The sequence below is a fragment of the Dysidea avara genome, chromosome 8, assembly GCF_963678975.1.
Source record: "Dysidea avara chromosome 8, odDysAvar1.4, whole genome shotgun sequence".
In the NCBI taxonomy this organism is placed as follows: Eukaryota; Metazoa; Porifera; class Demospongiae; order Dictyoceratida; family Dysideidae; genus Dysidea; species Dysidea avara.
Window position 1 is genome coordinate 32383515 of NC_089279.1, and position 17030 is coordinate 32400544.

The following is a 17030-nucleotide window of genomic DNA, read 5'->3' on the forward strand; positions in this document are numbered from 1 at the left end:
CAGCTAGAAAAACTCACCCTGTAGAGAGTTCAGCTACAAATAAAATACCCTGTAGAAAATTCAGCTACAAACACATCACTCTGTAGATAGATCAACTAGACACAAGTCACCCTGTAGAGGTACCCTGCATGCAGAGAGATGAGCTAGAACCAAGTCACCATGTAGAGAGTTCAGCAACAAACAAATCACCCTGTTAGATCAGCTAGAAACAAGTCACCCTGTAGAGTGATCAGCTACAAACATATCACACTGTAGAGAGATCAGTTAGAAAAAGTTACCCTGTAGTGTGGAGAGTTCACCTACAAATAAATTACTCTGTAGAGAGTTCAAGTTACCCTACAGAGAGATTAGCTAAAAAAAAGGTTACATACCTTGTAGAGTCAGCTACAAACAAATAACCCTGTAGAGAGTTCAGCTATAAATAAGCCACCGTGTAGAGGGTTCAGCTACAAACTTGAGAGTTCAGCTAGAAACAAGTGACTCTGTAGAAAGATCAGCTAGAAACTAGTCACCATGTAGAGAATTCAGCTACAAATAAATTATCCTATTAGATCAGCTAGAAACAAGTCACCCTGTAGAGAGATCAGCTAGAAACAAGTTACCCAGCTAGAGATCAGCTACAAACAAGTCACACTGTAGAGAGATCAACAAGAAAAAGTTACCCTGAAGAGACATCAGCTAGAAATAAGTCACCCTGTAGAGAGATCAGCTAGAACCAAGTCACCTTGTAGCGAGTTCAGCTAGAAGAAGTCACCTTGTAGAGAGTTCAGCTACAAAGAAACCACCCTTTAGAGAGTTCAGCTGCAAACAAGTCACTACCCTATAGTGATCAGCTACAAACATGTCAAGTAACCCTGTAAACTAGAACCAAGTCACCCTGTAGAGAGCTCAGCTACAAGCAATCACACTGCAGAGAGTTCAGCTACAAGCATTCACACTGCAGAGAGTTCAGCTACAAACAAATAACCCTGTATAGAGTTTAGCTAGAAACAAGTACTTTATAGAGAGAACAGCTAGAAATAAGTTACCCTGTATAGAGATCAGATAAAAGAAGTCACCTTGTAGAGAGTTAACCTACAAAGAAACCACCCTGTAGAGAGTTCAGCTACTGTGTAAACAAGTTACCCTGTGGAGAGATCGGCTCAAAACAAGTCACCTTATAGAGAGATCAGCTAGAAACAAATCACCGTGTAGAGAGTTCGGCTACAAACAAAATCACCTTCTAGAGAGTTTTGTTACAAACAAATCACCCACCCTGTAGAGACTTCATCTACAAACAAATCACCCTGTAGAGAGTTCAACTACAAACCGGAGACGTAGCCAAGGGGGGCAAGGGGAGGAATTTCCCCACCCCTCCATCACCGTAGTGTTTTTTTTTTTAAACCTCCGTCACGAGCTTACCAGTATTAAACTGACATGCAAATGACTATAAATTATGTGCTCTACGACGCAGTATCACCAGGGGTTGCTAGTGAATGCGCACACAACATTCAAGTTCAACTCATTCATGAATCCACCGAATGAAAATGTTAGAGACACACCTCTATATTTAGCCTAGATTACTCACGTGATAGAGCATTTCGAATCTAGAGAGTGACCCGCTCTAAGTGACCTTGTCACGGTAGGAGTTGCAATTCACAAGTGACAAAGGAGACCAGATGACGCTACGAACCTACTACCTACGAGGTGACAAAGTATGAAATGTACCAAGTTTATTTTCTGGAGTCGATCACACTGGATCTCTGTACGGTAGTGCAGTCTATTTTTTTACTTTGTCAGTCCGTCAGGCAGATCAGTCACAAGCTTACAAGTTCTGCTAGCAAGAAAGACTGGTGGGATTTCATGCAATACGTGGCATTTCAATTTCGCCAATCGAGTGAAGTGAGTGAACACGTCATCCTGTCCGTAGTGTGCTAGAACTGCAGCACAGGCTATGGCTAATGTAAAGTAACTTGTATTTGCACTAAAATATTAACAATATAGCTCTACCGGACTGTGGACGAATTTGTTGGAGTACAGTTGTGGCACGTACGATGATGCTCGACGAATATACCTCCATTGAATCATTGATAAGTGATAAGCAATCAGTACTGTAATAGTTACATAGCTAGTTGTGTAAGCTATAATAATAGAACACCGTATGTTGGCTAGCCCACCATCGGGTCATTAGCCTTTTTTGCAATCATGAATGATTTAGAGAGTTTCTTGGGGGCATGTCTGCCCCTCCGTCACCTTCTGGCTAGCTACGCCCCTGCTACAAACAAATAACCCTGCAGAGAGTTCAGCTAGAAACAAGTCACATTGATTTCAAGTCATCCAGTAGAGAGATCAGCTGCAAAGAAGTTATCCTGTAGGGAATAATTCACATGTGATAAATATAATTATGTATTATATATATATGTACCACTTTCACACCTCAGATCAAAGGAAAGCCAGTGCATATATATCACATATCGCACTGACTCAAAATGTTAACGAGATATATGCACTGCTAACAGTGCGTACATCTCGTTAAGGCAGTTCGTATATCTCATTATACACTGCCTTAACGAGATATATGCACTGCCACCAGTGCATATATCTCGTTAACTTGAGACATTGCATACCTAATAGGTGTGCACACTATATGTGACCCGATTTGCGAAAAGGCACCTTTTTCGCACATTTTTTAAAAACTGTTTTTTCTCATTAACGGGTTGGCATAATCGCTCGCTACGCTCTGTTAAAATTCTAGCGTGATACACCCAACTGTTATGGAGATATAGTGATTTTTGACTTCAGTACATTACAAACTAACTTTAATGAATTGATCAGACTTGTAGTACAGAAGATTCCGTACATTCTCCGTAACAAATCAAGGTGACAAATCTTCTCCAGGCTTCTCCTTAATTGGTAACAAATCACCATTCTTATAAACGAAACAAAATTACAAAGTTAAGCGGAATTGCTTCACGTGACCCTGTGCTGTTTACTTTAAGTTACCTCGTGATGATTTGTATTGCGACTCACTGCTGGGATTTCAGGTTGATTGGTGAGGTGATTGTTTATTTGTCAACAGTAAATGTACAATAAGCCTACCAGAAAGTTTCATTGTAAAGTTTCTTTTAGCGCGCACTTTAGCTTTACCTCATGGTGATTTGTATTGTGAATCACTGCTAGTTTAACTTGGATTTCTGGTTATTTGGTGAATGATAGTTTATTTGTCAACGGTAAACATGCAATAGGCCTACCAGATAGTTTTATTGTAAAGTCTTTTAGTGCACACTTTCTAGTGTTCTTTTGTTCATTTGTTTGGTAAAGACAGGAGCAATTACACGGAAGGAAATGATTATTTAATCGTGTTTAGTGAACCCTTTCCCTTTATTGAGCCAATTTACAACTTGAAAAACATTCACAATTGGAGAAGGTGGGTGTGGATTCACTTAGTTGGAATTTTTTCCAGACTCAGTACCAATTTTCAATATTATGTCATGTGATTATATGCAATAATTTAATAACTGTCTCAAGTCTGCATTATGCTATATTAAAATGTTCTATTATTTTAGGTCATGGATGTGGTTCTGTTGGCTTGGGACATACAACATCTTGTACCTCTATTGGACAAAACTCGCATACTTTGTCGAATAAATACCATCTCCTTTCCAAAGAAAGTCCATCAGGGACAATTACATGTGGAAGATCAGTTGGGGTCGGGTTCCATGATGATTCCTTCCGTAAATTGATGGATCGCTCCTTGTTGGACTTGCAGTTCTTGACAAACACTTTACCAGGATAAGCTGAACTGAAGCGGAAGTGATGCATCTGTGTTATCCTTTTCAATACCGTTTTGATGGTGTGTGGATCAAAATAATCAGCCCAATTGTACATTGGAACAATGTTTCTGCCATCCTGTGCTCCCACTAGATGAGTCTAGTTAGATTTAGCTGACTGATTTACTACTTTGACGATGTCATCAAGGCACCCAACAAAAGTCTTCTTGTACTTTTGTTTTAGTAGCCCAAACCCCCAGTCTGGTGAGAATTTTGTGTGGCCAACAGGAAGAAAGGAGATATTGATCTCATCATGTAGACCAGTGAGTATACGCCACATAAAGTAGTACATAAGAAATCTATTTTTGTTCTGTCCACAGCAGTTGTCAGCATGGAAATGGGCAGATGTTTCACCAAATGCATGATGATGGAGGAAGTGATGTAGCGTGGAGATGATGGTATTTCCTCCTTTGCCAACATTGGAAGCTTCGTCTATCAAGTAGTTGATCTGAAATTAGAACATTAAGGATGCAACTGTATGTGCCATACTGTCACCATTACTTGACGTGGAACTGCTTCACAGCAGACCCCAAATATTGTACATTTGCGTGGGGTTAAAAAATAGATTGGCCCAGGCTGAAAGGGCTTGCTTGGATAGTGAACCTGTAATGCATATGTATGCCATGGTGGTAAATTAGAGGAAATAAAATACCTGCTGAGCCATATCAAAACTGTAATGGATAGTTTTGTTATTGGATTTACAAGGAATTTGTGTTCCATTGTTTCCCCATGCTTATATATCTGCTCTAACGATTTTGTTCTGTCATTGCATGCCTTTCTGTAGTAGTCTCGCTCATCCTTAACATGTTTTATATGTGTTTCAGCTTCCTTGATGGCCTACAGTAGAAAAGTATGAAATCTTACATATGCAACACACTTACCGGGAATTTAAGCAGAGGAGGTTGGACGTGCTCTAAAAGTCCTACATAATTATATTACTGTAAATTGCATTATTTTATTTGGTGTTTCACGTGACCCTCAATAGTTGCAATACAAACAATGGGGTTCACTGGGGTTCATTAGATATTCTGAACGTGCTTCAAGTAAGCTTCAAGGCAATGCACTTCGTTTTGTAAAAAGTACTTGAATTCTGGGTAAAATTAATATGTTGCGGTTAGTGTATACAACTTCACCAGACTTGTCACGTACATATTCTTTAAACAAAACAATGATTATTGGTTGCAGATTGATGTATTACCCTCCTCAATGAGATGATTTTTGAGTAATTTGTTTTAGTGGCACTTAAGACGTGTCCAACTTCCTCTGGAATTTAAGTATGCCTTGCTAATGAAACCATGTCTACAGTTAAAGGCAATTTTAAAATGCTCATGTGCCAGCACTTAACCAGCCAAGGTTTTTTTGTTTTATACAATTTCATGCAAAAATGTTATAGATATTGCTGTGATGCTGATGCTTAATGACTAAGTCAACTAAATTGTAAAAATCCTATTAATGTGGATTAAAGGTGCTTTTGTCAAAATAGTATTTCTTGCCAGTTAAGATTAGTGTATCACTCATGTTTGTATATTTAATTTACCTGTGACTTTTCATCTTCAGGTTTGTTAATGGATCGCATGATTGAAGTGCTATTCTGCTGGCAGGTCCAGCATAAGTCAGTGCGTGGTCTGGCAATCAGAATATGAGGTAGTAACTTCCTCCAGTATGCATAGAAGGTGGTGTTTGCTATGTATCTTGTGCCAGCCTGAATACAGGAGTCCTTGTAACGCGTCCACACATCCTACGTGTATGTAAGTTTGAACAGATTAATACTATTTTATTGTGAGAGGTGTTACTTTAATAGAAATTTTAAGGTTTCAATTGTAAAAATTGTGTATTCTAATGTTTTGAGATAGTAGTCATATATCTTTTCAATCTGGAAAAGTAGTAACACCTCTCAAATGTATGATATTATGTGCACATACAGTACAACTTGCAGTGTGTGATTTAGTATATACGTACCATTTTGCTGCTGCTTGATGGTAACAATTTCATGTCGTCTTTTTTATATCCAGGTATGCGACCAGGCAAAAGGATGGCATGTTGTTCTGTGCAGTTTTGCAGAAACTTGACAGCAGCATTGATGACACCAAATGGCAGAGAATTGTGGTGAAGACTCTTAGTGTTGCCATGCACTCGTGGTGTCATACCGTTTTCCAAATAATGGGACCTGAGTGACTGGAGTCTCTTTTTGGATCCAATGCCGTAGAGAAAGCCAAAGGTAACTGTACAAACTGAGAGGCAGTTGTGTGTGTAGTTAGAGTAATCTCTCTCTCACTTTTTAGGCTTTTGTCTACCATCAACAATATTCTCACTCCTGTTCAGTGTTGTTAGCAGTGACCCCAGGATGACCATGTCAAGTTCATCATGTGTCAGCAGAGAAGCTTGTGCTCTCATTTCAATGATGTACTCAGCACTAAACTGTGTGCTACATGGTCTACCATTGATCTTTTTACAACCACAGGTATTTTCAGTGAATTTTTTGCAAAGTGCATTTTCCTTTTCGTCTACTAGAATATCTCCTGCAGGTGGTGTTTGTGGTGAAATGCTTCTGTCACTAATATCAATTCTTATTTTTCTTGCTGAAGATGGACCAGGGGCACTGCTACTGCTGTCGGTGACCGGTGTATCAGGAGTGCTAGTTATCAGCTCACTACCAGTAGACACCATGTCATTGCTGTTTGACTGCTGTGGAACACATGGAGACTCAGGAGTGCTCATAATCAGCTGACTTCCGCCTGAGTGAGTTGGAGATAGAGATTCCTGACTACTGTCAAAAGATGATACACTATTGCTAGTTGTCAGACATGGCTGAAGCAGTGGGCTGGCAGGAGACATCGTTACACTACTATGTGATGGCGTGTCATCAATCACCGGGATAAAGTTGAGTTGAATCTCCTCTTCAAAAAGACCTATTTTAAACTTGTACTATCATGTTGTTTTATGTATGTTGTAATACCTTCACTGTTATCTGCTTCTTCATCAATGTATTCATATTCAGTAGCATCATATCCTGTTGAATTTGTGTGTGAATTGTATAAATATTTTAATGGATTCCTTACCGCATTCCGACTCTACGTCACTTTCATCATCATCAAAATATTCTCCAATAAGCGCCTCAAACTCTTCGTGATTTGTATCGTTTATTCGTGAGAGACCGTCATTGCAGAGAGAGTTTAAAGCAGACACCACTCTGTTTCTACTACGGCTGGCCATTCTTTATCTTCGCGTGTAAAAGGACCGCCATTGAAAACAAATGGGTAATTTGTAAGTGATTCTGTGTTACGTCTTTTGTCTCATATGTACATGGTCCAATATTTTGCATTGTATCTTTAAATGTACTGCACCCACGAAGCTAAAACTTTGCAGTATAATAGATTAGGCTTGTATGCAACTGTATCTGCAATAAAAAGGGTGGGAGATTTTTTCAAAAAAATTCAATCGTTCATTTCTTGAGTTTTTGAAATGTGCAAGAAAGGTACCTTTTTGAAAATCGGGTAACATATCCAGAAATCATCAGATTTCTTTGATGTTATACTGTTATCCTCTTCTCTTATATAGGGAATCAAGCAAGCTGTGATTGTGGGATTGAATTCTGCCTAACAATCTGTGATTGTGGGCTTCTACATTAACAGTAGTTTGTTTTTTACTTTGTAAATGTAGCAATTAAAGTAACATAATTAACACTAGTCTCTTAAAATTGCTATATTAGCAATAATAAAATCGAACTACTATTTGATGTATTAAAATTGAATCCCACAATCACAGTTTGTTTGGAAAAATTCAACCCCATAATCACAGCTTAGTTGGTTCCCTATATAAGAGAAGGGTATAGCAACTAAAGATTTTTCCAATTAGGTGAGTCTACATGCTAAAGTATAACATATTAGTTATACCATGGGCACTCGTGCTTTGTCTGTATATACACGCACTCGCCCTCGGGCTTGTGCATATATATCAGGAAAAGCACTCTTGCCCATGGTATAACTATTACATATATATACTAGATGAATTAAAAATTGGAAATTTTAAAATGGGAATAGGGATCGCTGAAAAAAGCCACAAAACAAGAAGGGATCGCTGGGGGTGGTAATGTAAACCACAAATCCCTATTTTGACTCTGTCATAAATCTTTAGTTACATGCTCTGTCATTTTGAAGTGAGTAGGGATTTGTGGTTTACATTACCACTGACAGAGAGTCAAAATAGGGATTTGCGGTTTACATTACCACCCCCTGCGATACCTTCTTGTTTTGTGGCTTTTTTCAGCAATCCCTATCCCCATTTAAAATTTGCAATTTTTTATTCATCTAGTTTGTGTACTTTTTAATTAATCCAGTAATGGATTATGAGATTTCTTTTATTGATAATAAAGACTGTTGTGAATAGTGTAATTTTGCATTCTGCATAGTAACACTGTCAACATTTCAGTACACACATGAAACTGATCAAATTGCAATGTGCATACAGACTGAAAGTCTCCTAATATGAGCTACAATTTACATTACTGGTGTCTTTAATAGCTGTCAAATTCATTGCAAGGATTGTAGTTATACACTTGTCTGCATTATTAGAGTGTTTAAGTGACTTCTCTATTAGAGTATTTAATCTGGATAACCCGCCCACGTACAATAATCACGGAGTGAAAAAAACCACCTTGAAACAAAGTCATCAGCCCAGATTAAGCTTCCTGACCTATACTGAGTTTAATAAAGACAGATTCTATTAGCCACAATTAGCGCACACCAAAAAACTTAACTCTGAACGTGATCTTGTATGGCTTCTCGAGCGTAATGGAATTTTGGCAAGAAGAAACGGCCCGGTTTGGGCTGTTTCCATCCGAAAACGAAATCAAAAATAGGTCATGGACATGCACAATGATCCATTCAGCAAGCCTTGCTACTTTTTATCCCAGGATTCTCCTTGTAAACTTCGCTATGCCTGTGAAAGAATAATAATGATATTATGAATAATAATATGAACAAACTGGCAAATTTCAGTGTTGTCTGAAATACACATACTGTTTCCTTTTCACTTGATACTTACTAGTGGGCCTATACCCATTGTAAAGAACCACCAGAGGGTCATTTTGAGTTGAAGGATGCTTTTAAAGGTGGTTTTTAGGTGTGCGTTCTATAGGATTTTTGCAAAAAACATGGGCGATCCCTATTATGAACCCACTATCGTGGTTCATGATATATATATGTGACCGGATTTCATAACAAGGCTTCCACACACACAAAATCAAACTTACGTTTTTACCAGAAATGGATTGCTGGTCTAACACACTATCATATTCCACACTGTACTTCCTTCAGGACTGGCAAGTCTGGGTTCTGTAGCAGCTTTCTTCCGACCCTGTCAAAGCCATGAGTGGGAGATTGGCGCCATTAAATGGCCATGGCTTTGTGATAATGGTGTGTGGTGAGCTGGGACTTCACAGAGAGCTCGCCAATAGTGTTCCCAGCCAATTTGGAGAGATTTGAGGACCATGGAGGGCCCAAACTTGGCCTCTTGATTCCATTCGTCTTCTTACTTCATTTTATACCCCTATATTAAGCCCACCCACCACCCCCCATCCTCCCACCCTTTAACCGCCACCTGTGATATTATAACCCGCTCGAAAAAAGCTGCCCAAAACAGGGAAAATTTTGGGTATCAGAAATTAATACACCCACTCACTGATAGCTAGTAAATAGATAAATAAATGGTGCAAGTTTTGTTCGCACAGCTGTAGGCACTGGGAAGTTATTACACAATGATTACTTAAAATCGCCATATCTCCTAACAAAGTTTTGTGCGTCGAAACCTTGTTTTGTCAAATTCAGTCACACACACACACACACATATATAATTTGTACATTTACTGATAAAATCAGAATTAGTTAAAGGATTTAAAATCTGCTTCATCTTTTTCCTATTCCTGTGATAAAGAAAAAAAAGATGGGTTAAAATATCCCCAAAGCCGGCCATAGGCTGGCTTTGGGGAATACACATACAAAAAGAAGTGATATCTAATCCAAAACAGCCAAGCTGTGCCGTCCTCAAAAAGGCTATGGTGAAAAAAGATGTGAAATCCAAGTTGGCAGCCAAGAAATGGCTGTGATGGTAGGTTAATGGTGTAAAAATTTTAATATCGAAAATTCAGACGAATTTTGTGCCAAGACCAAGCGGCACCAAATTCACCTAAATTGTTGTTATTAAAATTCTTACCATTAACCTACCATCACAGCCATTTCTTGGCCGCTACCTTGGATTTCACATCTTTTTTCACCATAGCCTTTTTAAGGGTCGCACTCTTTTTCTACAGCTTGGCTTGATATTAATAAACAAGAATTGTGTGAGTGATTGTGTTTGTATTCTCATTCTAATGCATACTTTGCTAGTAGATGCAGTACAGTGAATGAAGTGTGTGCTGTGTATTGATCGGCGAAGGGCATATATACAGTGATTGTGGAACTGTTCAGTGTCTACTGTAAGACTAAATAATTGTGTTTCATGTAAGTTTTTACAGTGTTTTAAAAATCATATCTTTCAATTGAAAATGAATTAGGCTATAAGTTTTAATGTGAAACATCTACGTACGTGCACAGTAAAGGGCAAGTGATACAGTATGTTGGATAGACTTCTTTTAAAGGGTCAGGCATTTCTAGCTGCATTTAAATGAAGTTGTAGCATGGCAAAGAATGCTCCTAATTGGAAATTGCATCCCACTTGGTAGTTGTAACATGGCAAACAATGCACATAATTACTGGAATTTGCATTTGATTACATGAAATGCAGAAAATTTGAAGGTGTGCAGAGGGAAATTTTGGCAGGAATAAACTTTTGTGAATTACTCCAAATTCGCCCAAGTTTATTTTACTAATTAGCTACAATCTTGCCATGTACAGAACAATGTTGCTACATTGCCCACAACTACTTTAGACTCAAGCCTGGATCAAAAGTGACATCGACACCAAAGTCCTTAGATGATGTTCTCAAAGAGTTTACCAGATCATGATGGGACTTTGAGCAAGAGAGTTCTGTCATCAGCAATAACGATGAAGTGCTTACACTAGGAAGAAATTTGGGTATATCAAGTGACACAACTAGCACACACAGTGGTACTAGTATTTAAAAAAATTAAAAATGAAAGTAGGGATCTATGCAATAGAAAGTAGTGACGCTACAGCATAGCTCAGTGGGAAGTCCCTACTTTGGCACTGAACAAAATAATAATAGCTAATGTGGCAAAGTAGGGACTTTCCCACTGAGCCATGCTGTAACGCCATCATTTATCTCTTGTTTTACTACTTTTTGATTGCATAGATCCTTACTTCATTTTTAAATTAATAATTTAAAAAAATACTAGTTTGTTTAGTTGTGGCACAGCTAGCTACAATGTAGCTTGTATTAGTCCACTTGCATTTTTCATATCTGTAGGTATGGAGAAGGCAAATACCATCACTTATAAACATCTTGCCCATTTGCTCAGTGAGAAGTGGAGTTCCCCATATTCTGTGGTTATGGGCAGGCTCCACTGTAGTTTGGGGTTCTCCTTGCTGCGCTCTCAATAATGTGTATCAGGGGGATCGTGTTCTAGATCCAAGCATCCCTGTGTGCCTCCAACTGTTGACCTTGCTGTTGCTGAAGGGTACCTGTCTCCTAGAGCAATAATGTAATATACTAATTTTATATTGTGCTTGCTTCTTTTTCTTATAAAAAGCTATGTTTACTAATTTGTAACTGTTCTATCATACATGACTGTTGTATTAGTATATCTCGAGTCAGCCAAGGGGTGTGCAGCTAGCTAGACTAATAAGGAGTGAGGTGATCTTGTTTATTATTAAATAAATAGCTATATTGTTAACAGGTAGGGTCTCCATACTCTTTCTTTATTAGTCCACTTATTTGGTAGGCGTGGTCACAAACCTATCAGCTATCACAAATCACATCCTTATCGCGAAGTTGCAGATATCTAGCAAGTGTGCTGATTGTAGATACAGCATCAATGTGAATAGATATACATGTTTGATTATTATCTCGTCGTACAGAATACCCGCTGATAAAGTATCTTTGTGGCTTGTGCTGTCCATGAAAATATACCACAATGAATATATTTTACAAGTATACTGTCTCAAGCAAAACTTTCCTAATTAATGGTATACAATGAACACACAGAATAAACAATATGTGCAGCCTCTCTGACTCATACTTGAAATGGATGGAGATAATTTAACAGCTCACTCTTTTATTTTATCCTTAATATGTGTTGAATATACTGAAATTTGCTCTCCATGAGGATGTATTGATGTCATGTTTGCTGTAGAATTATTATCACTTACTCCTCCTGAATCACTGATATGGGTCTACATAAACACATGCATACACATTACATATAGCAGCAGTATGGCATAGTTATAGAAATGATATGCATGGTCAATATTTATGCTTCATACATTACTGCATGTTACTGTGGGTTCTAATAATTTAAAGGTATTTTTGATAGTGGACATTAATGTTGACTGGATTTGAGAGTAACTTGTATATTGCTGAAGGTGCATACATGTAGAAAGAAAATGAATTTCAATTCTCACTTTACCCATTATATTAATTTTGGTTTTGGCGACAGATTAGGTATCAACTCACATTTTAAGCCACAACAGCAGTGCAACAGTGTTTAAGGGTTTTAGTTTTAGGCATAGAAGTCCTGGTTCAAACCCTAGGCACTGGTGGTTTAAGTCACCAGTAGGTCTGGGACTTTTTTTCACAGGTTCCTAGTGGGATAGCAATATGCTTGGTATGAAGTTAGGTAAGTCCAATAATACGTGTATTATATACTACATGTACTTACTGCATGTTTTCTAACTTGTGCACTAAAAATATTTTTGACAATGAGGGTGAAGTAAAGACAAATGGATCACGAATAATTGTGGAAGTGATACCTTGAATTTTACTTTTGAAAGTGATCTGTAGCTAGGAAATTAAAGTATAATATTTAGTGGAATTTAGGAATTTTCTACTGATGGCCTGACTGATGAGCCTTCACACAAACATAACTCTATGTTTAAGGCTACAGGCTTGACTTTCTCACTGTTTGATGTTGCTCAGCCTGACTGGTGTTTATGGTATGACGTAAAATGCACAATGCATGCATCATGGACTTAACTACCTGTGTCCACCCATTCACATAATCTTTGCTGACAGTTCAAGGTGTTGATTTGCAGTAGCTGTGTGATGGTATCCCTACAGTTGATAGAAATCATCCAAGTTTTCCATTGTAGCTGGATTGATTGCAGAGGTCCTTCACCTAGTGTTCTTCATTAACTAACTAGAGATGTACTGATCTACCAATCTAGTATTGGATTAGTGCCAATCTGGAAGCAAAATCAGTTGAACCAATTTTCTGTAGAAGCTAACAATTTGATATTGATCTTTCTAACCACTATGTCTTCCCACACACAAAACTTATTCTCTGAAGTATACTATGGAATGCCCATCTAATCTTTGGAAGCATGGACTCTTGGACAACCCGAATATAGGCAGCATATATAATACTAGTAATAACAATTAACTCTTACAACTACAGTACACAATATTTATATTACAGGCATGTGTCAGTTTCTAACTCATAATGTTAAAGGACCAAGTCTTTTCTTTATTACTGCCTTTACATCTGGTGCACCTGGTATGTTACTTTTGGCCATGACTTCCTTCCCAACTTTAAACTCACGTACCACATTCCTTTTTGTGGTCATGATTCTGCTTTTGCTGTGCTTGTTGGGTAGCAGTAAATCTAGCCTAGTTCTGAGTTTTCCGTTTAAAAATTATTGAGCCGGTGTCTCATTGGTGGTTGTATCAGGAGTGGAACAATAAGTAAGAGAAAACTAGACAGTGTTTTCTGTAAGTCTTTGCCACATTCATTAGCTGCCTTCATAGCCTTCTTAAAGGTTTGAACTAAGCGTTCCACAGCCCCATTAGAGGCAGGGTGGTAGGGTGCACAGCAAATGTGCTTGATGCCATTAGATTTCATAAACTGAGCAAAATCGTCAGGAGTAAACTGAGGCCCATTGTTGGAGACCACCTACCCGTAAGCAGTGTACAACTTTCATAACTCTGTAATGGTTTTCTGGGATGTAGTTGAGTTCATCTCAATGATCTCTAGCTACTTGGAATGGGCATCTGTGACTAACAGATATGTCTTGTTCAAGAAGGGACCTGCGAAATCTACATGATGGATCCTTTGCCAAAGGTGTGCTGGCCATACCCATGGATGAAGAGGAGTTACAGGTGGAGCATTCTTCATGGCCTGACATGCTATACAGCTATGGGTTCGTCTAGCCCAAGATACCAAAAATAGCTGCAGGCCACTGACTTCATTCTTGAAGCACCCAGATGGTTTTTGTGTAGTTCTTATAGCAGAGCAGACCAAAACTTTTAAGAACAATTACATGGTTACCCCACAGTAAGCTCTATAGACAGTTCATTTTACATTTTTGAAATGGTTTGTACTTGTAATTCACCTTCATTGCTGTGAATCATTGGCTATCTATCTTGAACATAACGGAAAACTTGGCTCAGGATGAGTAGTTGCTTGAATTTTCTCAGCTGTAATTGGGATCTGACCAATTATGAAAGTGTTGATACAATCTAAAGCTGCTTCTTTGCAGTTACCCAGTGGAAGTCTGGAAAGACCATCAGCATTGGTATGCTGCTTGGTTGACCTAAATTCAATAGTATATGAGTAAGCTGATAATATCAGTGCCCATCGTTGCAATCGTGCAGCAGCTAGTGATGGCATGCCCCTCTCATGACCCAGAATAGTGGTTAGTGGCTTATGGTCTGTCACTAGAACAAATGATCGACAATAGAGGTACTGGTGGAATTTATGTACAGTATATACAAGAGATAGTGCCTCTTTCTGCATCTGGGCATAGTTACGTTCTGTTGCTGTTGCAAAAACCACTGGACGTTCTGTACCATCTCTACAGGGTTTCTTTGCAGCTGAGATCTCTACATGGCAACTTCTTTTAACTGAGTTCTCTCTTGTTTCTAGCTGTTCTCTCTACAGAGTAACTTGTTTGTATAGCTGAACTCTGTACAGGTGGTTTTTTGGTTGCTGAACTCTCTACACTGTGACTTGTTTGTAGTAAAATTCTCTACATAATGACTTGGATGTAGCTGAATTCTCTACAGAGTGACTTACTTGTAGCTGAACATTGTATAAACTATAAAGTGACTTGTCCGTAGCTGAAATCTCTACAGGGTTACTTGTTTGCAGCTGGTGTCTATAGGTTAACTTGTTTGTATAGATGAACTCTTTACAGGGTAGTTTCTTTGTAGCTGAACTCTCTCCACAGTGACTTGTTTGCAGCTGAACTCTCCAGAGAGTGTAGCTGAACTCTCCACAAGGTGCATGACTTATTTATAGCTGAACTCTCTTCAGTGTGACTTGTAATGTTCAGATTCTTCTGAATCACTACAGCGATATATCTGTAGCTGAACTCTCTATAGGGTGACTTGCTTCTTGCTGAACTGTCTATAAGATTAACTGTTTGCAGTTGAACTCCCTACAGAATAACTTGCAATGTAATAGAATTCTATAATGGAGTAAATAAATTAGCTGAATGCTCTATTAGGGTGACTGTTCTATTAGAGTATCTCGATCTCGCATATGTTACACGTAGTTGGCTTTGGAATCATAACTCAGTGGTTTGTAGTCCGATTCTTCTGTACTACTGCATGGACTTTCTATGATAATTATTCCAGCAACACACCGATTTTCAGCTCACTGCTCTAAGCGGTTTTCCTAGTAGACATGAAAACTAATAGTTTTTTTATTCATAAAAATCGATCGCGTAATTGTGACACAGGTTGGGTTTTGTGGCACATCTCGATGGCCTTTAACTGGATTCGTTTCAAACCACAAAATGGCACTCCTATGATAGTTACTCCATCTACATAGCAATTTTCAGCTCATTCTTTCAAGCGGTTTACCCTGTGGGCATGAGAGACCTTCAACCTTATTTTATGCAAATAATCGGTCATAACTCCGTGAACGTGTATCGGATTCCTACCAAATTTGGTACTAAGATTCGCCTTAATGAGCCCTTTAAGTGTGACAAATTTCAGCCTGATTGGAGCACAAATTCGTGTTTTATGCAAAGTGTGTGAAAAGAAGTAGTAGAAGAAGAAAAAAACGAAGAAAAAAACCCCAAACTTTGGCCGCTCGTATCTCGGAAATGGATAGAGCGATTTTCTTCAAATTTGGAATGTGGACTCCCCTACCTAGCCAGCACCTCTGTAGCAACTTTAGTTTCAATCGGATAAGGAATCATGGAGCTACAAAGATGTAAAAATCGCGTTTACTTTCTTTCTGTAAATATACTCACGGTGTGGCGCGCTGACTTCTTGGGCCGCACAACACACTACCGTGCGTCTTGATATTTGTGACTGGGCCTGCAAAAATAGGGCATGTGGACATAAACTACACCCCATCACATAATATGTCATATCTCAGTACTGGAATAGAATATTTCCGTTCTGTAACTTGTGTTGTAAAGCCAACTAAATGTTTAATAAGTTATGATACATCAAAATTTGTAAAGGTAGGCAATTTTTATGTGCCCACATGCCCTATTTTCGCAGGCCCGGTCACATTTTTAGTTGCTGACTGTGACCTTATAGACAGCTAGTAATTATTATCACTGTTCTGGAATAATGGTGCCATTGCATCATTATGACACTTAGGTGACTCACAATGCTTTACAAGCATTGTGAATCACTTAAACAATGTGGCATTATTTGCAGTCAAAAATATTGCCAAATTTCAATACTGAATAGGCCAAATTTTTCTGTGGGGACATGCCCCCAGACCCCCCCTAGATAGAGTATGCTCCACATGTTAAGTGTGCTTTGCACACTATAGCTAGTTGCATTAACCAGTTGTCGCTTTTCTTAGCCAACCAACCATTATGTTAGCACCCCCACTTCTGAAATGCTAGATCCGCCCCTGAAAGGGCTCATTACAGTGGATCTCAGTACCAAGCTTGGTAGGAATCCGATGAACATTCACGGAGTTACCAGGGCCGTAGTGGGTGGTTCGGCTGGACCGGCTATGGCCGGACTGGTTTTGGGCTTGCTAATACTTTATAAGTGCTTACCTTTTATATAATTACAAATCGAATTCATGATGCCAACAAAGCTCCCTACAGGTATGAGTACACGGGAATTACAATAATT

General features: G+C 38.6%; 2 protein-coding genes across 5 annotated transcripts in view; both read right to left on the reverse strand.

Annotated features, from left to right (window-relative positions):
• The window catches only part of LOC136264309 (uncharacterized), an 88924-nt gene that overhangs the window by 26045 nt on the left and 45849 nt on the right, over positions 1–17030 (reverse strand). For all 4 annotated transcript variants that reach the window (XM_066059025.1, XM_066059024.1, XM_066059027.1 and 1 more), the window contains one exon: positions 12036–12157. In XM_066059025.1, the coding sequence (XP_065915097.1) occupies positions 12036–12157 (122 nt within the window). The remainder of the gene's footprint in view (positions 1–12035; positions 12158–17030) is intronic.
• LOC136262708 (uncharacterized) lies at positions 3887–6158 on the reverse strand. Its single transcript, XM_066057070.1, has 5 exons — positions 5769–6158; positions 5347–5547; positions 4462–4646; positions 4311–4412; positions 3887–4257 (listed from the first exon to the last, which is right to left on the reverse strand). Exons 1-4 carry the CDS (start codon positions 5952–5954, stop codon positions 4364–4366), a joined length of 621 nt encoding a protein of 206 aa, XP_065913142.1. The 5' UTR covers positions 5955–6158; the 3' UTR covers positions 3887–4257; positions 4311–4363.